Source organism: Chiloscyllium plagiosum, unplaced genomic scaffold (assembly GCF_037043375.1).
Source record: "Chiloscyllium plagiosum isolate Xiang-an unplaced genomic scaffold, Cpla_swu_hap1 HiC_scaffold_33, whole genome shotgun sequence".
Classification (NCBI taxonomy): domain Eukaryota; kingdom Metazoa; phylum Chordata; class Chondrichthyes; order Orectolobiformes; family Hemiscylliidae; genus Chiloscyllium; species Chiloscyllium plagiosum.
Genome location: NW_028270171.1, coordinates 2,148,005 through 2,174,711, shown reverse-complemented (window position 1 = coordinate 2,174,711; position 26,707 = coordinate 2,148,005). Strand labels below are relative to the sequence as shown.

The following is a 26,707-nucleotide window of genomic DNA, read 5'->3' as shown; positions in this document are numbered from 1 at the left end:
TCCTTCATCCAAGTCACCTTCATTAAAAATAATTCAGTGGAGACTGATTCTGTCCTCTATCCAGGACCCGAATATTTACACTTTCCAACAGCAGGCAGTGAACACGATTGAGACATAAAAACCTTGGGGGCTTCACTGTTGAAGTCACAGACCCAATAGGGAATTTTCAACCAACTCCAGCTAGCTGAACTTAAAACAAAATAAAATTTACCCTCCAATGCTGTAACACTAACTTTAACAAAAGTTTGCACTTACCAAATGTGTCAGAGAGCTCCTAAATAAGTATTTCTACAAAACTAATAGAATGTTAAGCTGTGTGAAACTTGGGGATTCCCTCTAATTTACTAATCTTTACTGAAAGAGTGAGTCTTTAGGATGGTCTATGGTGTACATTTTACAAAAACTAATCTCTTGCTTCGAAATGGTCACCAATATTACTAATTGCATTCAGCTAATTTTAAACATGACAAGTACAGAATTTTCCCTCTAAGTCAAATGACAGTACTGGTTACACAATTGTGTACATCATGCAGCCACAAAATCTCTATGATGTGAGAGTTTGGAATGCTATACTACAGCTTCCCCTCTATGGGAATAGTGGCAGTACTGCTTCAAGATGTACAGAACTCTGCAGTGCAGTACAGAAATAACCTCAGAGGATTCAAGCACATTTTAATCAGAAGACTCTTGTACCTTACAAGTGTTTTCTAATGCCAACCTACAAATCTATATGAGCGCTACAGGTTTTCGACAAAGCACTATAGCACAGAAAACACTTCAACCAATTTCAAAGACAACATATAAGCAAATACAGTGGAGTTCCAGCAGCAAAGTAACGGACTCTGAAAAGCATGGATTTCTAAGCTAGTACTCACCTGTAACATAGGGTAAGGATATTCCATACAGTAGACACTGAACATGCTTACGAGTTGCTGTAGGGCACTCGAATTAAGAGAACCAAGGCACTGTGACTAGGATGAGTGTGAGAATTGGTCTATCCGTCAAACGTGAACAGCTGTTTAAGGATTTGTGATGCACACAGTGCAGGCCTTCAGCAACGTGAGGAGGGGAGGCTTGCTGCCCGGTAACATGCTTTCAGCTGTTGCAATCAAACTTCTGCGAATTAACCCTCGTGTCCTGGCCCTGAAGACTCGATCTGTTTGTAGAGAAGGCATCTGCTTCTCACTATCCCTGACAAAAGTTTTTTTTAAAAGCAATGTTCCTGCAGTGTAATAGATACAAACAGGTGCACACTTGCCATTTTAGCTCAAACAGGCACGTTTTATACGTTTGAAAGCTGCCTTTCAACAGGACATTCCAAACAGTTTTACATGTTACGTTCTATCTTTACTGATATATCCACTTTAAACAAATACAGCTAATCTTGTTAAATTTCTTTATGTCAGCAACAGTGACAGGAGTCATCAATATAAACTGATGCGAAGTCTGGGAAGACTGCAGGAGGCAAGTTAACCCCTTATATAACTATACAATATGTGCACCACTTAACGTAAAGCGATTTCCATATTCACTGCTGTTCCAATGCTTAAGTTTGACCAGTTGGATTCTGCTTTCTTGAAACATTATAAGAATTGAAACAACAGTCCATTATCAACCTAACTTTTTAAAATAAATTATTTTTATGGTGTTATACTGCTCCCAACACTTCCCATGTTATTTTAATAAAACATTTTACAAATTTAAAAATTTAGCTGGCTTCCAAATCAGTCAGCTATATTTGTGCTGCACCAATAGGGCCAATATTGTATTATCAGCTATCACATTTAACAAAGTAAAGGTCTTCATATATTTGTACTGTTGCATGGTGTGTGAAATGGCTACTGCCCAAACTCTTTATTTACAGATCATGACATTGGAGGTCACATGAGAATGGAAAGCCACAGTATGCAAAGTGATTTACTCAAACATTCCCTTCATAAAAAGAAAGAAGCTTGCAATGTTTTATCATTTGCAAGTTATTACACACACCTAAAAAATAGTCCATACAGAAAATATCAACAAAACACTTTCATTCTTTCTAGCCAGTTTCAGAGAATTCAGACCAACATATCGTACATGTGAATTTTTGTTGGCTGCTAATCTGGTGTTTGCTGGCTCTTGAGAGGAACGTTGACTCTCTGGTGAATCTTTCAGCCATGGTGAGTGTTGCTGTTGCAGTAACTGTTCATGTTGATCCACTGCATTTATTGGGGAACGGTTGATCTCTGGGACTGAGGGTAATTCAGTTCCTCACACAGTTGGTGAAATCAAATCTTCGTTACCTAACTGCTGCGAAGGAGCAACTTTGCCACTTCATGTACATGTCTGTCATTGTACGGATAGATATAGTCATTTGTTTTGTATACAATTGAGGTGACAGCTTCTCTACACAGGTTCTAAGCCACATGGGCTGACTTTTGAATGTGCCAAATACTTGCAATTCTGTTCGGCTATCCAACTTTCAGTTCTGACAACAATCTGGAAACTTTATCAAAGTGAAGTGTGGGCTGCATATCATTTTACTTTTATCTTGTCATTCACTCATTTTACCATTTCCGCCTTCAGGAGCTTTTTTGCTGTCAGAAGGATAGTCTGGTTGTGTCATATGCTACTTGCTGGACTGGATTACTTTCCATACCTTCAATAGATATGTTTCTTCACTCTAAGACTGCCTCGTATACATCTGTACTAGATCTAATTAATTTTTGATTATCTAAATTTTCACTGCTGCTTCAGCCTATTTCGTTGGGGACAATGAGATGATCTGTATCAGTGAATTTTGAAATCATTCACAAAATTCCTGAGCTTTTCACATGTGAACCGAGGCCCATTATGTCACAATGTCAGGAAAGCTATGATGACTTAAGTGAGTTTTCAGGCATTCCATAATCTCACTAATTGTACTTGATGTCACCTGGTGTAGCTTCCAGTAGTCTGAATGAGAGTTGACTCTGATTACATAATCAGTGCTGGAGAGAGTAAAGAGGTCTACTCTAACCTTCACTCATGGTCTACCCGGAATGTCACAAATTTGTTACGAGCCAGACCAAACCCCCTCCAAATATATCAAGGAGATGGCATAGACCTTTTTTTTTGTTTTTTAAGGCAAGTGTAAGGTGTTGTGTTTCAGATGTAATTGGATTGGTTTCAATATTTGGTTTTAAGGAAAACACATTTTATTCCAACTCTACAGTTAAAATACAAATAAAACAAAGAATTAGTCTTACTTTAACTCTACTGGGAAACTTAACAGAATGACAGATTATTTAACTACTAAACAGTAGTTGGTCCAATATAGTAACATCCCATAAACACACCCTTGACAAAGGCAAATACAGTAAAATAGATGGTCTCACATGCAATGTTTCTCAAGTCCAGGAGGAAAGAACATCAAGAGAAATTTCTGGCAGAGACAGAGAACTCGAGTGTTTTGCTATAACAGGGAAGGGAGTAAGGCAGCTTTAAAATCCCAACAATTACTGAAAACCAAGCTCAAACTCTGGCTCTGTGGGAGCATGACTCCACCCATTCATGCTGCTACTATTGTTCCAACTTAAAAAAAAAGTTCCCAAGGCCTCAGAAGCAGTTTACTTTATTGGCTTGGAACAGACCGTTCTGCCTCTCTGTCTCAACCTCTCTTCACCAAAAAAAAGGGAATATACACCTCTTAAAGCCATAGTATTGTCATAATTGGCTTTTAGCTTGATGTTCATTTCAAATAATATATTAGCCGATGTGGTCCTTAAATCTCCTTGTTCATATTTAGCTACTGCATCATTTACTGGATATGGGCATCTCTATTTATTTAGATTAGAGTGGTGCTGGAAAAGCACAGCAGGTCAGGCAGCATTCAAGGGGCAGGAAAATCAACGTTTCGAGCAAAAGTCCTTCATCAGGAATAGGCTTTTGCCCGAAACGTCGACTTTCCTGCTCCTCAGATGCTGCCTGACCTGCTGTGCTTTTCCAGCACCACTCTTATCTAAACTCTGGTTTCCAGCATCTGCAGTCCTCACTTTTGATTTATCTCTATTTATTGCCTATGGCCTGTTGCCCTTAAGGTGGTGTGCTAGGGTTGGAACTCTCTAGTCTTCCTCTGACAGGACTCATTTCTAATGACTTGCATTGATGAACTTCACCATCTTTTTGGAGATAACTACTAGCTCCTTTGTACAAGATGCCACCAAGGCTAACAGTTCACCTCTGTATGCTCAATATTCTCATTTAGCAACAGTTCTGCCTTTGATAGTTTCAGACTATCCTCGCCTCTCAAATACCTGTATCATTGAAGTTGTAATTGGTGATGCAGCTCCCTTGATCTGTCCAATTTGATGGCTTTCAGAGCATGCACATACAAACAAAGAAACAAGAGAAGGCCAGTCAGCCCTTCATGCCTACTTCCCCACTAAGATCATGGTCGATCTGATTTTAATTTCAACTCTACATTCCTGCATACCCCTGATAATCTTTCAGCCTGTTAGCATTCAAGAATCTATCTATCTACCTATTTCTACCTTAAACATATTTAAAGGATCTGCAAATGCTGCCTTTTGAGAAAGGGAATTCCAAAGACACAAAAATGCTTATTCCTCTTTGGAGTAAATGGGCAACACCTTACTTTTAAGCTATAACCCTGATTCCAGATTCACCCATTAAGAAAAAAAACATAGTTTCAATATCCACCTGGTCAAATCCCGACAGGATTTCGAGTGTTTCAATGAAGTCGCCTCTGATTCTATTCCAGAGGATGCATGCCCAGTCTGTCTGGCCTTTTCTCATAACAACAAACTGTTCATTCCAGTATGTCATTCCATTGCTTTTCATCAAATATGGAAGATTCCACACCCTGTTCAAGTACCAAATCACTGAACCATCTTCACAACTGTCAGTTACTGCATCCAAGCTGCAATTTACACCATGTCAAGATTAGGGCAAAGTCTTTTAACTGTCTGTACACTACCTATGTACTTGACTTTAGTCATCTTCAGTTGAAAATATTTCTTCTCTAGCTTCATGTTCATCTGGTGAGCTGTCACACTTTGCCGTACTAAAAATGACCCAGTTTCCTCAACCTTGCTTCCTATTTGTTACTGTGTCCTCTATTCATGCTAACATACCACCTCCAAAATCATAAACTCTTCATCTTTTACTACTCTACTGATTCCAATTTATCCACTCTACTTATTACATTAGCAAAGAATTCTAATACATTTGTGAAATAGTAGTTTGCTTTAACAAAGCATGTTGGCTATGCCAATTCAGTTATGGTTGCCAAAAGTTTTGTTATTAACATTTTAACAATGGATTCTAGCATTTTCGCAAAGACAAATATTAGAATATCTGGCTTAGCACTCACTTTCTGTCTCCCTCTTTCTTGAGCAGAGATGTTACATTTCCAGTTTTCCAATCCTTTCTAGAATCTAAAGAAGTTTGGAAGATTACAAAAGTTAATTCACTATCTCTGTAGCCATTTCTTTCAAGAAGGGATACAGACCATCAGTTGAAGAAGACTTGCCAGCCTATAGCACCAAAGAATGACTATTGTTTTTCTCTAGTGATGCTCCCCCTTCTCTTTAGCCTCTTAGGCTTTCTACTATTATTAAGAAACTTTTTCTTTCTTCTGTGAAGACAAACAAAACATTCTCATTCAAAGCTTTGGTCATTTTCTTGTCTTCCCATTTTTAATACCCTCATCTCACACTCTAAGGGACCAATTCTCATTTTTGCTATTTCTATTGATATACTTGTCAAAGCTTTTCTACTCTGGTTTTATATTTCTTACTCCAATTACTTTTGTTTTTAAAAAGTCATGCTTTCCTGGTTTCTAAAATCTTCTCAGTCCTCTGAGATCATGTCTCACAAACTTGACTGAGCTTTTTGAAGAACTAACAAAGAGGATTGATGAGGGCAGAGCAGTAGACGTGATCTATATGGACTTCAGTAAGGCGTTCAACAAGGTTCCCCGGGGAGACTGGTTAGTAAGGTTAGATCTCACGGAATACAGGGAGAACTAGCCATTTGGGTGGAGAACTGTCTCAAAGGTAGAAGACAGAGAGTGGTGGAGGAGAGTTGTTTTTCAGACTGGAGGCCTGTGACCAGTGGAGTGCCACAAGGATCAGTGCTGGATCCAATACTTTTCGTCATTTATATAAATGGTTTGGATAGGAGCATAAGAGATATAGTTAGTAAGTTTGCAGATGATGCCAAAATTGGAGGTGTAGTGGACAGCAAAGAAGGTCCCCTCAGATTACAACAGGATCTTTACCAGATGGGCCAATAGGGTGAGGAGTGGCAGATGGAGTTTAATTCAGAGAAATGCGAGGTGCTGCATTTTGGGAAAGCAAATCTTAGCAAGACTTGTACGATTAATGGTAAGGTGCTAGTGAGAATTGCTGAACAAAGAGACCTTGGTGCAGGTTCATAGCTCCTTGAAAGTGGAGTCGTAAGTAGATAGGATAGTGAAGACGGCGTTTGGTATGCTTTCCTTTATTGGTCAGAGTATTGAGTACAGGAGTTGGGAGGTGAAACTTGAAAGGGTTCAGAAAAGATTTACAAGAATGTTGCCAGGATTGGAGGATTTGAGCTACAGGGAGAGGCTGAACAGGCTGGGCCTGTTTTCCCTGGAGCATTGGGAGGCTGAGGGATAACCTTATGAAGGTTTATAAAATCATGAGGGGCATGGATAGGATAAATGGACAAAGCTTTTTCCCTGGGGTGGGGGGGGTGGGGGGGGGGAGTTCAGAACTAGAGGGCATAGGTTTAGGGTGAGGGGAAAAGATATAAAAGAGACCTAAGGGGCAACTTTTTCACGCAGAGGGTGGTACATGTATGGAATGAGCTGCCAGAGGATGTGGTGGAGGCTACTACAAGTACAACATTTACAAGGCATTTGGATGAGTATATGAATAGGAAGGGTTTGGAGGGATATGGGCCGGGTGCTGGCAGGTGGGACTAGATTGGGTTGGGATATCTGGTTGGCATGGACGAGTTGGACTGAAGGGTCTGTTTCCGTGCTGTACATCTCTATTACTCTGATCATCTAATCTTTGCAGCAATAATGAAAAATCTATTTAATGCCATCCTTAACTTCCTTAGTTAGCCACTGATGATGCTTCTTCTCATACAGCCTTGCTTCCTTCATGGAATATATTTTTGTTGAGAATTATGAAACATCCTTGTCTGCCACTGCCTCTGTATCATGTCTTTGGTCTGTTTACCCAGTCCACTTCAGCTATCTCTATCATCTTAAGTTTAAATAAAAGTAAGGGCCCACACCCACTCCTACTTCTTATATTCTTATTTATTGATAAACTGCCACAGAAAGGAAGGTTTTGAAAGCTGAAAGTCTCTAATGATGAAACTTGCTGTGAAAATGTACAAGAGGCCACCAGTGAAACGAAGTTGAGGGTACAAGGACATATATAGCTGGTAGATACTAGAGGAATACCTAATATTCCAGTGAAACGTATTTGCAGTCATAAAGTATTCACCATGTCCTCAAAACATCACATCCATTCTGGTAGAGACTGGCTGCAAAGCATACAATTTCTCATTTATTTGTAAACATGTTCCATTAATGCAAACAACTTCCTATATTCATGTTGGGGTGCTTCCCTATCAATGAGTAATCAAGAGATCCGTGTGCTTGTTCAAAAATACATACAGATAAGGACATACTTGCTTTCGAAAGTATTTAATCAATGTTACACAAGGCAAGTACCCGAAAAAGAAACATCCTAGATTAACAGCTGATAAGTCTGTTGGAGGCTCAAGTGAGTGAATCCGTGAAGTCAATTTTAATTTCCCAACTGGTGAAAAATCGGTTAGAGGTGAGGAGTGGCAGAAGTAAGTTATGGATTTCACTGCTCCATTCCACTAATAATGCTGAATGAAATATTAAATTGAAGGCGACAAGAACACCTATCCAAGCCAGCAGACTCACCCGGATGCTAACATCGAAGGCGCATCTGCAAATTTTTGCCTGGCAGGTCAATTCTGCCAGCATCAGAAGGCAAGAGCCAGAAGGTGAGTTGTTTTACCCTTCTTTTTTTTCCTTTCTCTCCCTTGTGGACCAGGAGAAGCACGATTGCTCATTCTGACCTGAGAAGGAAACATTTCCCATCCGTTCATACCACAGGGTTGAAAATCTCCCCTCTTCCCCAATTGGCATTACTGTCCCCACCAGAAATGTATTGTACCAATTATCAAAGTAGTTTTCTTGTCACTGATTCAGACTGCAAAGGGAACTGTGCCTATCTCTCAGTATAACTCTCATTTTATTTCTCCAAACCTGCTTTCTAACCTTTAACTTCCTGAAAATATATTAAGCCAAAGAAGTGATAGTCACCATCATACACATCCACCAGTCAAACCATGGTTATTGATTCTTGTGTAAGGTTGCAAGAAACCTGCGTTGTAGGAAAACCCAGATAAAGCATCAGATAAGTAAGGTCTAAAACTTAAATAATATATGGCTAGCAGTGTCCTAGCTGGACAATAGCTGGGACCCCTCAAGCTATAGAGCAGTGAGCAATCCTCCTCTTACCCAAACAGCACTGCCCAATGTCGTCATAATACTCCACAAAGAATTTCACTGCTCCTTATGATCAAAGTCAATCTCTCATTATTTACATTCAGCCATATCCCAGTAATATGCCTAACCCACAAAATAAACTGGATGAATAACAGAAAAGCTCTTGGTCCAAAAACTTTGATTTCTTTTCTTGCTAATTAGCCATTGTTAAGTGGGTAGGAACACAGCGTACCACAGCCATCTGAACTCCACATTAAGTTTCCCTTCTCCCTGCATGAAGACATGAGTGTCGCTAATCTGCTCTGTTCACATACATTCAGATCTGAGCAAAGATTAAAGTTGCACGAGATGGCTCTGCCTATTTCACGCTCAAGTATTTAGCTTGTCCAAATGAATTTTTTGAAAATCTTAAAATAAAGGCGTTGTTCCAGTTCAGTGTCAAACTGAGATATTTTATCTTAGCTGTAATTACTGATCTTCTGCAAAAATATAAAACAAAAATCAACGTGGCAATTCAGGAGAAATGTTAATCACTACTCTGCAAGAAGCAATTAGATGGCCTATTCCTGCTATGTTCTTATATTGTTTATGTACAAAATCAAAAGCAGAATAGCTTTAACATTCTTCACAGTATGACATGTGCTAGTCAGCCCGGCAGGTTGGCTGCATACTAGGGATTTTCTTCTTCTCCAGTAACAGATGAGCCTCCATCTATGTTCTACACAACAGCTGCCTATATGTCAGCATCAAGCCTCTGACTGTTGCTGACTTTAATCTAGTGCCTCTGATTTAATGCGGTAATTACATCTAATGTTCTATATGGTAAAGATAAACATTCAGGATCTGTTCACCCAGAGCAGAATGATCACAAAAACAAAAATCTTATTAACTGCAGGACTACAAATATACTGTCATTTCCTAACTCAAGCTTGTAACAAAAAAAAGTAGATAAATCAAAGAATTCAAATACTTTGGTAAAAGACAAGCAAGGAAATGCGATTTGGTATCCTAGATTAGATTAGATTACTTACAGTGTGGAAACAGGCCCTTTGGCCCAACAAGTCCATACCGACCCGCCGAAGCGCAACCCACCCATACCCCTACATTTACCCCTTACTGAACACTATAGGCAATTTAGTATGGCCAATTCACCTGACCTGCACATCTTTGGACTGTGGGAGGAAACCGGAGCACCTGGAGGAAACCCACGCAGACACGGGGAGAATGTGCAAACTCCACACAGTCAGTCACCTGAGGCGGGAATTGAACCCGGGTTGCTGGCGCTGTGAGGCAGCAGTGCTAACCACTGTGCCACCGTGCCGCCCCCTGTTGCCGTACAATCCTGTTTTAACTTCAGTCAAACTAATGCTAAAAATTAGAATCTTGCAGTGAAAGTGAATGCTGACATTTCAACCAACTAAATCTATGATTTGCTTACATAAAATCTTCAACCACGATCATCAGAGATTGAGATAACCATCCTTTGAGTCTACCAGAGTAGTGTGTGGCGTGCTGGAAAAGTACAGCAGGTCAGGCAGCATCCGAGGAGCAGGTGAATCGACATTTCGGGCCAGAGCCCTTCATCAGAACAATGCTTGAGATTAGTTTGCTGGATATGGGCTTCCAATGAAGTTTTTCCAAATCTAGGTGGTGTCTAACAGTTTCAAAGTGCTCAATAGTTGTTGACATCAACATCCAAGGATATTATTTCTAGCCATTTCTGTCTATACTTATTAATCTTTGCCATTCTTTTATTTTTTTCCCATACTGCCCAATACTCTGCCAGCTATTTTGACATTACGCTTTTTTCTGAAGTTTGACACTAGATTTAACTTTGTTACAATCACTATTATGGCGGCCCCCCCCTTGTTGAATGTATTCATTCTGTATATTCTGAAATATGACCACTCATTAGTCAAAACCTGATGCTGTCCAGGACCTGCTGCATATGGACAGGGACTGCTTCATATTTGAGAAACAGGAAAATTGTAATAAATGCCGTGCGATTATCAGGGCACATCCTACTTCAGACCTTATGATGGAGGGGAGGTCATTGATGAAGCAGATAAGATGTTTGAACTGAGAACAGCAGCCTGAGGAACTTCTGCAGTGATCTCCCGGCACAGACATGATTGGTCTCTAATAACCACAACCATCATCTTTTGTATTAGGTTTATGATTCCAGCCAGGAGAATATTTTCACTTGAACTCACACTGATTTGAGAGGGCAGTTTTGCTGAGGCTCCTTCATGCTACTGTGTCAAAGACCACCTTGATGTCAAGGGCACCAACCTCTCATTCTTAATATTTTAAAAATGTATTTATTCATTTGCAGAATGTCACTGCCTGGCCAACTTTTATTGCCTGTCGTTAGTTGTCTTTGAGAAGGTGGTGGTGAGTTGCCTTCTTGAACCTGCTGTGGGTTGACCCACAATGCCATGAGGGAGGAAATTCTAGGATTTTGACTCAGCGACAGAGAAGGAACAGTGACATATTATCAAGTCAGGATGATGAGTGACTTGGAGGAAAACTTGAAGGTTGTAGTGTTCCCAGATATCTGCTGCCCTTCTCCTTCTAGACGGAAGCGGTCGTGTGTTTGGAAGAGAATCTTTGTTGAATTTCTACAGCATGGCTTGTAGATGGTACAGTGCTGCTTCTGAGCATTGAGGGTAGAGGGAATGGATGCTTGTGGATGAGTAATCAAGCAGGCAGCTTTGTCCTAGAGAGTGTCGAGCTTCTTGAGTGTTGTTGGAGCTACACTCATCTAGGCAAGTGGGGAGTATCCCATCACATTCCTAACCTGTGCCTTGTAGATGGTGGACAGGCTTTGGGGAGTCAGGTGGTAAGTTACTCACCACAGTATTCCTAGCCTCTGACCTGCCCTTGTAGCCATTGTGTTTATGTGATGAGTCCAGTTGGGTTTCTGGTCAATATTAACCCCCAGTATTTTGATTGTGGGGGATTCAATGATGTTAACACCATTAGATACTCGCTTATTGATGATGGTTGTAACCTGACATTTGAGTGGAGTGAATGTTATTTGCCACTTGTCAGCCCAAGCCTAGGTATTGTCCAGATCTCGTTAGATTTGAACATGGACTACTTCAGTTTCTGAGGAGTTGCGAACAGTGTTGAACAATTATGCAACCATCAGCAAACATCCCCATTTCTGACTTTATGATGGAGGGAAGATCATTAATCAAGCAGCTGAAATTGGTTGGGCCTGGGACACTACCCTGAGGAATTCCTGCAGAGATGTCCTGGAACTGAGATAACTGACCTCCAACAATTATGACCATCTTCATGTCTGTCAGGTATGACTCCAACCAGTTTGCCCCCAATACCCATTGATTCCAGTTTTATGAGAAATCCTTGATGCTACTCTCAGTTGAATGCAGCCTTGACGTCAAGGGCTGTCACACTCACCTCACCTCTGGAATTCAGCTCTTTTGTCCATGTTTTAACTAAGGCTGCAATGAGGTCAGGAGCTGAGTGGCCCTGGCGGAATCCAAACTGGGTGTCACTGACCAGGTGTTGTTGATGACACCTTCATCACTTTACTCATCTTCTCTGGAGTTCAGCTCTTTTGTCCATTTGTAGACCAATAGCGCAATGGGTTTTGGAACTAAGTGGCCCAGCTGGAACCTAAACTGTGCACCAGTGAGTCGATTATCTCTGCATAAATGCCACTTGATAACAATATTGACAACACCTGCCTTGACTGTGCTGATGTAAAGAGCAGACTGATGGGACTGCATTTAGCCAGTTTGGATTTGTCCTTTTTGTGGCCATGGCTTACCTGGACAATTTTCCATATTGCTGGCTTGATACCAATTCTTACAATATCATTTAGAGGTTAGTTCCAGAAGGAATTATTAACAAAGTAAAGAACTTATCATTTCTACATGGCCTAGACCAGATGTAGAAAATTTACAGCACAAAAGCAAATCATTCAACTAGAGGTATAGCCTACATTACAATCTTACAGTGAATAACTCACTTTCAGACTCCCCAAAGCAGATCCACCATCTACAAAGGCAAAAGTCAGGACTGTGATCAAATACTTCCCATATCCATCGAGATGAGTGCAGCTCCAACAACGTTTAAGAAGCTTGAAATCTTCCAGGACAAAGCAGACTGCTTGAATGGCACCACATCCACAAATATTCACTCCCTCCACTACCAACACTCAGTAGCAGCAGTGTATACCATCTGCAAGATGCACTACAGAAATCGTCCAAGGCTCTTTAGATAGCACCTTTGAAAACCATGACCATCTAGAAGGCCAAGGATAATTATGTAGGAACACCATCCCCTGTAGCTTTGGCTCCAAGCTGCACATCATCCTGAGGGGTAAATATATCTCTGTTTGTTCAATGTATCTGGGTAAAAGTACTAGACATCCCTACCTAATGGAGTTATGGGTCTACCCACAGCAAATGGATTGCAGTGGTTCACCCAGACAGTGCTGAGCTTGTGGAACTCTCTGCCACAGAGAGCATTTGAAGCCAACACACTGTTTTTAAGGATTTGGATATTGTTCTTAGGGATAAACGGATCAAAGGGTATCAGGGGAACGTGGGAACAGGTACTGAAATGGATGATCAGCCACGATCATACTGAATGGCGCAGGGTGCTCAAAGGGCCAAATGGCCTTCTCCTGCTCCCATTTTCTTTGTTTCATTGATGGAGCTCTCTAAAGTAGCTTAGCAAATCAGTTAATGGGCTTGCTAATTACTAACTAGCTCTTTACAAATAGTAATGGGGAGGAAAGAAATGCAGCCTTTGTGATATCTACTTTTCAAAGCTTTACAAAAAAATACTTTGATGACTCCAGACTTTTCAAAACTACCAGATGACTGATTTAATAGCCAAAATACGTTTGAAGTGTGACCATTGTGGTACCAAAGGAAACAAGGCAGCCAATTTGCACTACACAAGCTCCTCAAAACAGCAATATGATAATAGCCAGATAACCTATTTCAGTATCTTGATTAGCTAAAAACTGACAAACATCTTCTCTCCCTGTTCTTCTTCACAATAATGTGATGGAATCCTTTACATCCACTTAGGATGGCAGACCGGGACTAAGCTACAATGACAACCTTGATTTCTGTGCTCAACTCTTGCAGTGGTGCTTAAACCCAAAACTGTGTCAGTAGAGAAGTAACAGAGTTACCAATCAAGACACTGTTGCCACTAAAACTTTACCTTTATTAGTAAAGGTAGGAATTTAACTCTGTATATTCCTTTCTAACACTCAAGCACCTACTGCCATTTGTTGCTTGTCTCTCAGCAATGCATCTTGGGATTGGAGAGTCCAGAACTCGAGGGCATAGGTTAGGGTGAGGGGGGAAAGATATAAAAGAGACCCAAGGGGCAACTTTTTCACGCAGAGGGTGGTACGTGTATGGAATGAGCTGCCAGAGGATGTGGAGGAGGCTGGTACAATTGCAACATTTAAGAGACATTTGGATGGGTATATGAATAGGAAGGGTTTGGAGGGATATGGACCGGGTGCTGGCAGGTGGGACTAGATTGGGTTGGGATATCTGGTCGGTGTGACCAGAAGGGTCTGTTGGACCGAAGGGTCTGTTTCCATGCTGTACATCTCTATGACTCTATCTGTCTCACCATCCATCCAATCAGGTGGCAGCTTATGAATCAGATCTACTCCAAGTGCCTTTTTAAAATTCAGGTCGAGATAATCAGGTAGACTGCAACCTCCAATAAATTTCTCCCAGTGCAGTCAACCAACACCCCCTGAAACTAGATTATCCACTCATTTCTCATTGTTGTTTGAGACAGTCTGTGTAAATTACTAACATCCTACATTAGGACATTGACTGCAATTCAAAAATACCAACAGACAGTAAGGTATGTTGGAACATGGCAAGGCAATGAAATGCACTTTGTGAATAGATTCATTTTACTTTCTCCCTTTCCTTAGATCATTAGCCGTTCACTAAACCCAATTTAGATATGTATTGCAAACACTCATCTTTCCCCAATGATATTATTGTCTGGAGATAGCAACCTATTTTCAGTTTCTGTATAAGCCATTGGGAGTTGCACAATAAAGTTACTTGAAAAAGAAGTGCTTCGTCGTCATTCCCTCTCATGCGATTAAACATCTCCTCTGCTCAGAAAGCCTCTGCCTCTTTATTTTCGTCCTCACCAAGATGTGGCTACCATTGGGCATTTCCCAGATGTTAGATCATGGACATAAACACAGACGCTGTTTCTAATGCGTTATTATTCTTGTATAAAAAAGTAATCGAAACATTTGTAAGTGTTTTTTGTCCACGTGGCCTTTTTGCAGTCACTGTATCAACTCTAATCAGATTCCAGACTCCAGCTTTGACAAATGGAATTCCCTAATTTGGGCTGAAAGCAGCTGATGTTTATTACTCATGTAATCCCTCAGGGAAAAAAAAAATTGGCAATGAAATAATTCAGATTGGTGAGACATGCTGGCAACAGCACAGAGCAAGAATGATCAACAGACCTGTCCGCTTGCCCTATATACTTCAGCCAACAGAATTCCAGTCAAAGACACACTGAAGCAGGCCTTTGCACTTGCTAAAGCTTTGGTTGAAAAGTACAGCAATGAGGTTAATTACATGTGGAAGATGTAACCTTGGGCACTAAAAATATGTACCATATGCAAGAGAGGCATCGTGTAATTGGCATGTTATGACCAGGTTTCCAAGTCAGCCTTCGTCCCACAGAAATACTCATTAATTCAGTTAGAAATGAAGAAACATCACTGCACATACATATAGTTATCCAAAATATCTGCAAACTAGCCTAGTGATAGTAATTTGTCTGTGCACGTCTATACTTATTAAGGAGGGAGGTGGGGATGTAGTGGTTTCATGGCTGAACTAGTTATTCATTGTTATTATTCACAATTTTTATTATGATGTGTGGGTAAGGTTGATGATAAGTATGTAAGTTAGCTCACTGAGCTGGAAGGTTTGTTTTCAGATGTTTCATTATCATGACTAGGTAACATCATTAGTGAGCTTGTCTGTGGTGAAACGCTGATGGTATGACCCGCCTCTCTATTTGTAGGTCATGGTTTCTTAAGGTGGGTGATGTTATTTCCTGTTTCTTTCCCCAAGGGAAGGTAGATAGGATCTAAATTGATGCCTTTATTAATGGAGTTCTGGTTAGAATGCCATGCCTCAAAGAATTCTCGTGCATGTCTCTGTTTCACCTGTCCTTGGATGTGTGTATTGTCCCAGTCAAAGTGGTGTCTTTCTTTGTCTGTATGTATAGAAACTAGTGATAGTGGGTTGTGTCTTTTAGTGGCTAGTTTATGTTCATGTTCTTACCTAATCATGGTGACGAAACACTTGAAAACAAACTTTCCAGCTCAGTGAGCTAACTTCCATACTTATTGTTATTATTCATTCATGGTGTGAGGACATCACTGGCTAGTCCAGCATTTATTGTGCATCCCTAATTTGCCCAGTGGGCAGTTAAGAGTCAACCACATTGCTGTGGGTCAAGAGTCACATATAGGCCAGACCTGGCTCTACAACAGGGAGACCGAACATAAACTTAGGCAACAGTTTACCAAGCATCGCAGCCAAGCCTGCAGGAGCCGACCAGACCTCCCAGTCACCTCCCATTTCAATTCCCCAACCACTCCCTTTCCAAAATGACCACCCTCGGCCTCCTCCATTGCCACAACGAACCATACCGCAAATTGGAGGAACGATACCTCATCTTCCGCCCGGGCAGCCTACTATCCAGAGGACTCAACACTGAGTTCTCCAATTTCAAATAACCTCCCTTCCCAACCCCTCCCACCATTCCACTCCCCTCTGCCACCAACCGGATTCATTGTTCCCATTGGCCAACCAGGTCGCACCATCTACTGGTCTCCACCTATCCCCACTTCACCAACCTGCCCCTGCCACCCCTTTATCTGCAGCTCCCCCCACACCCACATCGAGTCCTGAAGAACGGTTACATCCGAAATATCGACTTCTCCACCTCCTGATGCTGCCTGGCTTGCTGTGTTCTTCCAGCCTCCTTTCTATTTGGAATTCCAGCATCTGCAGCTTTTTAATGTCTCAGACCAGTTAAGGATGGCAGATATCCTTTGCTAAAGGGCATTAGTGAACTAGATGGGTTTTCCTGACATTTGACAATGGTTTCATGGTCATCATTAAATTCTAATTTCAGATTTTATTAAATTTAAATTACACCATTCGCCATGGTGGGATTCAAACCTTTTTCCCCAGAACATTACCTGCATCTCTGGAATAACAGTCAGCAATAACATCACTAGGCAGTCATCTCCCCAAATTCAGAGACCCAGGTATTGTTCTAGGGACACGGATTTAAATCCCACCATCACTGATGATGAAATTTGAATTTGATAAAAATCTGGAAACAAATATCAGACAATGATCATGAAACCATTATTGATTGTAGTAAAAGGTGGAGGCATTAGGTATTATTGCTGGACTGTTAACCAGAGACCCAGATAATGCTCTGGGGACCCAGATTCAAATCCTGCTGTAATAGATAATGGAATTTGAATTAGAATCATAGAGATGTACAGCACGGAAACAGACCCTTTGGTGCAACTCATCCATGCCGACAGATATCCTAACCTAATCTAGTCCCATTTGCCAGCACTTGGCCCATATTCCTCTAAACCCTTCCTATTCCTATACCTATCCAGATGCCTTTTAAATGCTGCAGATGTACCAGCCTTTACCAGTTCCTCTGGCAGCTCATTCCATACCACACAACCCTCTGCATGAAACAGTTGCCCCTTAGGTCTCTTTTATATCTTTCCCTTCTCACCCTAAACATATGCCCTCTAGTTCTGGACTCCCCCACCCCAGGGAAAAGACTTTCTCTATTTATCCTATTCGTTCAATAACTATCTGGAATTAAGGATCTAACGATTGTCATGATCTATTGTTGATTGTCAGAAAAACCCATCTGGTTCATTAATGTCCTTTAGGGAAGAAAACTGCCAGCCTCACCTGGTCTGGACTACATGTGACTCCAGACCCACAGCAATGTGGTTGACTCTTAACTGTCCTCTGAGCAAATCAGGGATGAGCAATAAATGCTGCCTAGCCAGCGACGCCCACCTCCTATGAATGAATATAGAAAAAAAATCAGAATACCACATGAAGGTCTTCTGAGTTTGTTTGATGATATAAAAGTGCAGATAATGACCTGGAAACAGGTTTGACTAGCTATACAACTTCTGTTGCTAGTTAGTCACAACACAAGAGAAGCTCTTATAATCATGAATTAAAAATAACTATCTTCGTTTTCTATGGTGCCAACATTTTACACTACTAGAACAGTGCTCAGCACTGAGTCTACTGTCACTCTGAATATCCTGAGTGGAGAAGACTAGTGTGGAATGTGTGAAATCAATATTATAATTGCACAACCTGCTGAAAGTTTCTGTATTTCATGCAAGTAATTAACTGCTTCCTTATGATAAAGCAGGAGTGTAACCAACTCATACAGTCAGCAAGATCCCAAGATTTAATGCCTATTGGGACTCAACGGGCTGACCAGGACCTTGGTTGTCACTGGACAATTCACCTCAAAAGCCAAGGTTTTTTTTTGGGGTGGCATTTGGTTGGGTCAGGATTCACAATCAGTTTGAATTCATGAACAATTCCCATTCTAAAGTAGCGTGTGTTTTTAAATGGGATGGGTGTGTATGCAAGACTAAGGTCATACTGCCCTCAAATCAAGTTACGAAGGATAACCTAATCAAGAATTAGTAGCTTCCAGACAGATGAGGTGTCACTAATTTACTACATCCTACTTAAGTACAAGAGGAGCCCATTTAGCCTCTTCTATCTGTTTCACCATTCAATGAGATCATGGCTGACCTGTAACCTGCTTCCACGTACCCACCTTTATTTCATGTTCCTGCATACCTTTGACAAATTTCTGTTAATCAATCTCTGGTGACGTACAACCCACTCAACATCAAATGTTGTTTTGGAAGGGTGTTCTGACCATCTTCTATACAGTGGACGTAGAAATGTTTCTAAACATCATGCCTGAAAGGTCTGGTGCTAATACTGAGGAATCTCGATTATCCACATTTCAGATTATCTGGACAAGATCGCAAGGTTCCAATGCTTGGATGAGAAAGTGAGGTCTGCAGATGCTGGAGATCAAAGTTGAAACTTTATTGCTGGAACAGCACAGCAGGTCAGGCAGCATCCAGGGAACAGGAGATTCGACGTTTCGGGCACAGGCCCTTCTTCAGGAATGAGCAGAGAGTGTTCAGCAGGAGAAGATAAAAGGTAGGGAGGAGGGACTTGGAGGAGGGGAGTTGGAAATAACTCCCCTCCTCCAAGTCCCTCCTCCCTACCTTTTATCTTCTCCTGCTGAACACTCTCTGCTCATTCCTGAAGAAGGGCCTGTGCCCGAAACGTCGAATCTCCTGTTCCCTGGATGCTGCCTGACCTGCTGTGCTGTTCCAGCAATAAAGTTTCAACTCCAATGCTTGGATAAACTGTATTATCTGGCATTCGATTATCTGAACAAAATACTCCCCGCCCGTGTCGTTTGGATAATCAAGGTTCCTCTGTATTTAGGCTAGATTCCCCAACCAGCAAAAGCAGGTTTTGTCCACCACATCCCTTAATATCTTGAAAGCTTTAATCAAATTGTCCCTAATTATTCTCAATGTCTGGATATACAACCCTGGTCTTGTGCAACCTCTTTTTTTAAACAATTTAATCCATAGCATTCAGGCATCATTCCAATAAATCTCCACTAAACTCTAAGGCCAAAATATCTTTCCATGTTTACAGTAATACAAAGTGTGCTTAAATCAAACCTTTTTGTGACTCTAATCTCTTGTACTGCAGTCCTCTAGATATGAAGGCCAATATTCCATTAGACTTCTTCATCACCTTTTGTAACTGTCAATAACCCAGGCACAAATGTTAGCCAACCCTCCTCTCCTACTCAGAGCATATCCTCCAACTTCTTCCAAAGTTCATGTGGAATGAAGTGCAAAACTCCGAAACAATGATGCTCATCATGTTGCGAGGTGAAATTACTACACTTTCTAACTAGTGACTTCATTACATCTTACTTGAGAATATTATGGCTAATCTGATTGGCCCCTACTTTCCTATACTGAGTGTCTAGTCAATCAAGGATCTATCTAATTTAAACTTAAAATACTCAATGACCACCTCTATGGGTATTTAGAGAACAGAATTCCACAGACTAATAACTTTCAGTGAAAAAAATCTTCCCAATTTAAATTTCCTTGTTAAGCTGAATGTAGTCTTCAAAAAATGGATGTCTGAAAGCAGGATCCCCATTCTGAGTCTACGCCTATTATATATGGAGATACCAATTGCTGTCAAACATATTTTATATTGTTCCCTGGATTTGCGCACTTTGGCAATCATCTACCTGCAGTCTTGAAACAGCTGAACTGTACGCATTCCTTTAAGGCATTTGGAAAAGCATCTTTAAAAGCCATACTACTATTGGATTTAATTATTAATAATTTTGTCAATGAGATTTGGAAAACAAATCATCCAGAGGACAAACTAAAGCAAGCATAGGAACATGAAGCTTCTCAGTCCCACAAGCCTGCTCCCTCATTAAGGTAGATCACAGCTGATTTATCCTTAGTCCACTTAGTGATTTTTGCTCTTTATGCCTTCAATATTCTTACCTAACAAAATTTGCATGTCCATTTTGAATTTTTCAATTTTCTTCATCCTCGATGTCATGGGATAGAATTCCATATTTTTTATCATCATCTTTCCAATAAAATACTTTCTTCCATCATCGGGAACAATTTTGCTCTGCTGTTTCCTATTCAATGCCCATATTTAATGGGCACTCTTGTGCCAGCTCAGGCCTTCAATACTGCTCTCCAAATTTGGTCATGCATAGGATATGAAAACAAGCTCAGGTCAAGATCCTCACTGCCTGATGGGCAATCCATAATTGCCAATTGTTTCTTTTTTTTTCAAAATTAACAATACTGTCTGTGCTCCTTCAAAATGTAGAAGGCTGTTGAGGTGCAGTGGTAGTGTCCCCATCTCTGAGCTAGAAGATCTGGGTTCAAGTCCCACCTACTCCAGAGGTGTGTCATAACATGATTAGAAAATATTCTAAATTAGAAAACTGTCCACGATTTAGGTGCATATTGAATTTTCTCATTTTAATTTTTCAATAAAGATGGGTAGCACTATTATGCAAACCTTTGGAAAAGAGTTTACAAACCAGGGAATAATTTGCACCATGTAATCGTTCTTATACTAATTCGATGAACTCTTTTTCACATGAATAAAGTGGACATTTCAATGTCCTCTGCCCAAAATAGGCACGCTTTGTACTATAACAATACACATATATGGACAAGTTGCTTGAGAAGTTTATACTGGATGTGTGTATAATGAGCAGTCATGAAACAGGACTTTCATTCCTTTAAGTGAAGCTGACCAGATAACTGAAGTAATTTAATCTCTTACACATTGCATATCCACTCAAGAGACTGACAAGTTATAATGCACAGCTAGCTATCACATCCTATTTATAGCATACACAAGTTTGTTTATATAAAAAGGTCACTTGCTCTGTAGCATTCACTTAAACGCATACCACAAAGTGAACAAGACTAATTAAAGCTATTTATTGTACTGATGTCTGCAAAGAAGTGAAGAAAAGGATTGAGTGAATCAAATAAAAAGGGGACATTTATCTAGAGGCATTGTTAAATCCTGTTCAACAAGTAGGCCACTAAATTATGGCTGTATGTTCAATCCCCAATATGAGGCACCTCTTAACTTGGTTGTCACTCACCTCTTAATGCCTTATGAAGCTCCCTACATTAACCATTGAACATCTGGTGCCAGGTTCAGCTCTTGGGTGGCTTATGAAAGAAATTAAGGCTTTTGCAGGCAGCATGTTATTAGTTCAGACAAGCAGTAGTTTACAAAAAAAGCTATTCATGCATGCACAGATTCAGAATGTTTCCAACAAATTGATACACATTATAAACATGGACAGGGCCCTCTTGTGGTGCAGAGGTAGTGTCCCTATACATGGACCAGGAGGCCCAGGTTCAAGTCCCATCTGTTCCAAAGGAGTAAAATAACATCTCTGAACAGGTTGATTAGAGAAATCGATTAAATAGACTTTTTAAAAAATTATAAACGTACAGCAATGCAGTTAGGTCATTCACCTACAAACTCAGATAATGTAAAAGCTACATAGGAATGCCAAAGTAAGGGTGTCAAATAGTTCCTGGAATAGTCCAAGAGTCTCCTGAAATAGAGGGCTGGGTTCCCAAGCACCGCACCAGACAATCTGGGATAAAGGATATTGCATTCTTCACTTGCACTCTTGCACTTCCACATATCAAAGGCCAAGAGATACAGTAATTAAATCTCTTGAATCCTTGTTCATATCTTAACATAAATAATTTTACAATTCTGAGACATAATGATTGGTGTTCCTACTCAGAGCACATTGCTAGGCTATTGTCCATCCATTTTAACGAGCAGGTGAGCACCACAGAAATGGCTCCTCACATCCTGACTGTGAATTTACTTACCTAAACAGCCACTCTGGTGACAAGAGAATAAGTAGATAGTTAAAAGTATACATTTAAAAGAGATCTCAACTAAGTTTTCAATGACTTAAGAAAATGACACATTCCAAAAAAAGATTTTAAATTGTACAGAAAATCTAAACTTATTCCTGGGAAAATCAATAGCCAGTTTGGAAAGGTCAGATTCTTCTTAGCCCTGTTAAGTCTAAATTATAAAGAGAACAATTTTTCCTGAGCAGCCTTCTAATGCCAGTGGTCGTCTCAGTGAAAGATAGTTGTAGTGCAGAAAACACCCACCTTACCCACCTTTGGAAGCACAGCTCCATTGAAATTTGACAATTTTTCCACCTTTACAAGTCAGTACATTAATCTTGTCACTTTTATTTTAACAATAACCAAAACAAATGTTAACTATTGCACTTGCTGCTGAATGAATTTGGTTCAAAACAAGAGACTTTTTTCAGCCTCACTAGCAGAAATCTGACCAATCAGGATTCACCTGCAATAATCGGTTTGCAGTTTAAGTGCTTCAATGAGCACTTAGCTGAAGTAGTAGGGAAAAGTGAGGACTGCAGATGCTGGAGATCAGAGCTGAAAATGTGTTGCTGGAAAAGCACAGCAGGTCAGGCAGCATCCAAGGAGCAGGAGAATCGACGTTTCAGGCATGAGCCTGAAGAATTTCCTGAAGAAGGGCTCATGCCCGAAACGTTGATTCTGCTGCTCCTTGGATGCTGCCTGACCTGCTGCACTTTTCCAGCAACACATTTTCAGCAGTAGTTGAAGTAGTAGCCAAGAATGTTAATCCTGCTCTAACAACAAGCAGCACATTGAAATTGCAGAGCATGAACAACTAACAGCAGCTTTCCATATTATGAAAGGTAATTTAGATATCTCAGGTAATAGACCCTGAGTGTTCACTAAGACAAAAGCAACTTCCTAAAGATATCTTTCTAGCATTTTTTGCTTTATCACAAGCGTTAACTCTCATGTTACCAACATCCAAGGCAAAATCAGAAGCAAAGACTAAATATACACAGGGACGATGTAGCTATCTGAGTTAAATTTTATGATTGCTGCAACAATGTTTCTAAAGTGCAGGCAAATATAGTATGATCAAATGTCAAGTGATTGAAAATCATATGATTGGATATCCAGGAATGTTAGGCAATCCTAATCAAGGAATCACATGCTTATTTTTGTATTCTCCACACAAGCTGCTCCAAACAACCTCAAAATTCATTATATTGGCAACTAGCAGCATGAAACCTTCACCACCTTATGGAGGTTTTAAAACTGCATTCTTCTATAGCAGTTCAAAACATTGCATATAATATTTAGGTAAGAAGTGCTTCGAGAGATGCAGATGCAAATGGTTCTTTGTAATCTCTTAACTTTAATCTTTATTTAAACAAGGTTAAAGAGGCTTCTGTGGAAACAGGCTAGGCAGAGTTAATCATAGATTAGTACGATGAAACATTCCAGTTCCTTCCTAATGGGATTAAGCTCAACTGGCTGGTCAATAAACAGGCAGATTACAGGAAGCTGCTTCTGCCACTTACAATTCCACACTCAGTTGGCTCCAAGCTGATGCTCATTTTTCTGATCCGCTCCATTTTTTCATCTCTCTTAATCGAACAGATCTAAGTAACAGCAGCATAACTTTGGCAATGATGCAGCAATCGAAAAAAGTAGTGTTATTGGTGGCAAAGGAACACCAAAGGAGGTGGTTTTTGAGCGGGAAACAACGGGCACAAGTGCCACCTACATTTCATTCAAGTTAGACTCAGTATTTAGACTATTTCTCAGCAGCCAGCAACATTATTTTAAAAGAACAGTGCCAGCTTACATAAAGCCTTCTCCAGGGGTAAGTCACTTATACTGTGCTTTTATCAGACAAAATCATCAGAAGCTGACCAATTCCTGGTGTAAATTCAAGAAAGTCCATTACACAACATCACCACACAGGATTTAACATTTTGTCAATACCATAAGCAGGGACTGAAGGCACAAAAATTCTGACCTTATTTCATTAGCACCCTGTCTTGCCTCACTGTCACAGCAAATGAATATCAGAAAAACAGAAGGACCTATGGGTCAAAACTTCAGGTAGGGCTCTCTTCCAGAATATTTAATGTGGCCTGCTGTATTCTGGTAAGACCAAATTCATAATCAGGTAACCACTTCAGAGATTTATTATTCAGTACAAAAGCATGATCTGCAGCTTCCGAGTTTGGATGGAAAACCATTAACCTGGAACAGGAATGCTGGCTCCTCCTCATGAATATTGCCAGACCTACTGATTTTTACTTGCCGAATATATTTTGCAGAATGAATGTAAGTTCTGGAGAATTGAGCCCCTTTCATTCAGGCACAATAAGCTTCAAGGCATTTATAACACCATTAGATGTTGGGAACAGAAGTAGACTCCTCAGCCCACTCAGCCACTCATGAGATCAGAGCTAATCTGATTATCCCCAACTCCACCTTTCTGTCTTTCCCCATGACCCAGGTTACTGATTGAATAGGTCCATTTCAGCCTTGAATATACCTAATACTTTCAATGTGGAAATATCAAATATTAGGAGACATAGGTTCAAGGTGAGGGGGGCAAATTTAAAGGAGATGTGTGTGATCAGTTCTTTTTTAAAAAAAAACAGAGGGTAATAGGTGCCTGGAAGGCATTGCTGGGGAGGTGGTAGAAGCAAATACAATAGCAATGTTTAAGAGGCATATATACAGACACATAAACAGGCAGGAAATAAAGCAATGCAGATCAATGACAGACAGATGGCATTAGTCTAGAATGGCATTATGGTTGGCACAGACATGATGAGCCAAAGAGCCTGTTCCTGTATTGTACTGTTCCATTTTCTACATTCTTATTGACTCAGTCTCAACAGCTCTCTATGGTAAAGAATTCCAAAGATTCAAGACCCTCAAAGAAGAAATTCATCCTTACCTCCATCTTAAATGTACAACACTTCTGCTGGGATTATGCTCTCTAGTGCTAGACATGTCCACAAGGGAGAGCATCCTTTCTACATAATAGGTGACTTGAAAGGGTAGATGTGTCTCTCATTCTTCCAAATTCCAATGAGTTCAAGCCCAATCTACTCAACCTCTCCTCATATGTCAGTCCCTCCATACCTGGTATCAAAGTCAAAAAGTGTTTACCCGGTAAAGCACAGCCAGTCAGGCAGCATCCGAGGAGCAGGAGAGTCGATGTTTCGAGCATAAGCTCTTCATTCCTGGTGTAGAGCTTATTCCTGAAATGTCGACTCTCCTGGTCCACGGATGCTGTCTGACTGGCTGCGCGTTTCCAGCACCACACTTTGACTCTGACTTCCAGCATCTGTAGTCCTCAGTTTCTCCCATTCCTGGTATCAGTCGAGTGAACCTTCTCTGGAAGTATACGTCAATACGTCTTTCTTTAGATTAGGCACTCAAAACTGTTCACAGTAATCCAGATGTAGTCTTACAAGTGCTTTTGTACAGTATTATCAAAACCTCCTTATTTTTAATATTCTAACCCTTTGAAAAAGGCTAACTTTCTATTTGCCTTCCCTATTACCTGCTGAACTTGGATGCTAGCTTTTGGGAGGCCTCCCAAATCCCTCTGTTCCAGAGCTTTCCAGAGTGCATTATCTCATATTCTCCCCCATTACATTCCTGGCATATCTGCCATCACTTAACGTACATCCCTCTGCAGAGTCAGCACTTGCCTTCCCAACATTTTTTTTTGTCATCTGCAATTTTGGCTACAGTATACATAATCGCGTTACAGCCAACACAGATTTTATAAGTTTGCACTTAAGAAACAGTGTCCCCAATTCATCAATCGTGTTACAGCAAACTCTCATTAACAAAACACACATTAAAGTAGAACAATCCATACTCTTTAGATGCTGCCTGACGTGCTGAGTAGTTTTAGTGTTTTTTATTTTCATCTTTCAGATTTTGTTTTTGTTTTAGAGGGTTCAAACTTAATCACTCACATGAAAACATTTGGTACAACACACTTTATACCAAAGCTTCAAAAATTTGCAAAGACTGTAGCAATGTATATTTTAATTAGCCTAAAATTCAGGTACAGCAATTTGTGGAGTTTGCTTACCAAAGACAATCCCTTCCTAACCTCCATATTGGAAGCTAACTAGAAAGACCAGTTTCCATTTCAACTCAAGCTATTTTAGATGAAGACAAAAATATTTCATTCGCCCTAGTCATAACACAGCACCTGTTCACAGATGTCACAGTACAGCAGGGAAGCAGGGATAAGAACCAGAGTTGAATTCTCTCTTTCATTAGAGTACTGCAACCAATTACAGTACTCAAACCAAAATCTGGTAACATGGACTAAGATTTGAGCCAAGGATCTTCCGGTTCTGTATTTGCATCCAATAAGCAGCCGTGTTATAATATTAGAATCTAAAGACTATTCTGTGTAAAAATGATGAAGCGATACCTCAGGCAATACTCATGTTTGCCAAGGTGGCATGTTGCAACAGTGCACAGGCTGCTCAACATTAATATTCAAGCCTTATTTCATAAATACTTCTGGCCCCATTTTACAAGTGTGA

At 40.4% G+C, this 26,707-nt stretch overlaps 1 protein-coding gene across 12 annotated transcripts in view; it reads right to left on the bottom strand.

Moving 5' to 3' along the window:
• Positions 1-26,707, bottom strand: part of LOC122542077 (RNA binding protein fox-1 homolog 2-like) — a 370,347-nt gene that overhangs the window by 157,046 nt on the left and 186,594 nt on the right. The window contains exon 1 of one of the 12 annotated variants that reach the window (XM_043679402.2): positions 876-1,061. The exons of the other annotated variants lie outside the window; for them this stretch is intronic. Coding sequence (XP_043535337.1) covers positions 876-920 — 45 coding nt within the window. The 5' untranslated portion in view covers positions 921-1,061. Of the gene's footprint in view, positions 1-875; positions 1,062-26,707 lie in introns of those variants that run through there. 12 annotated transcript variants of the gene reach the window in all.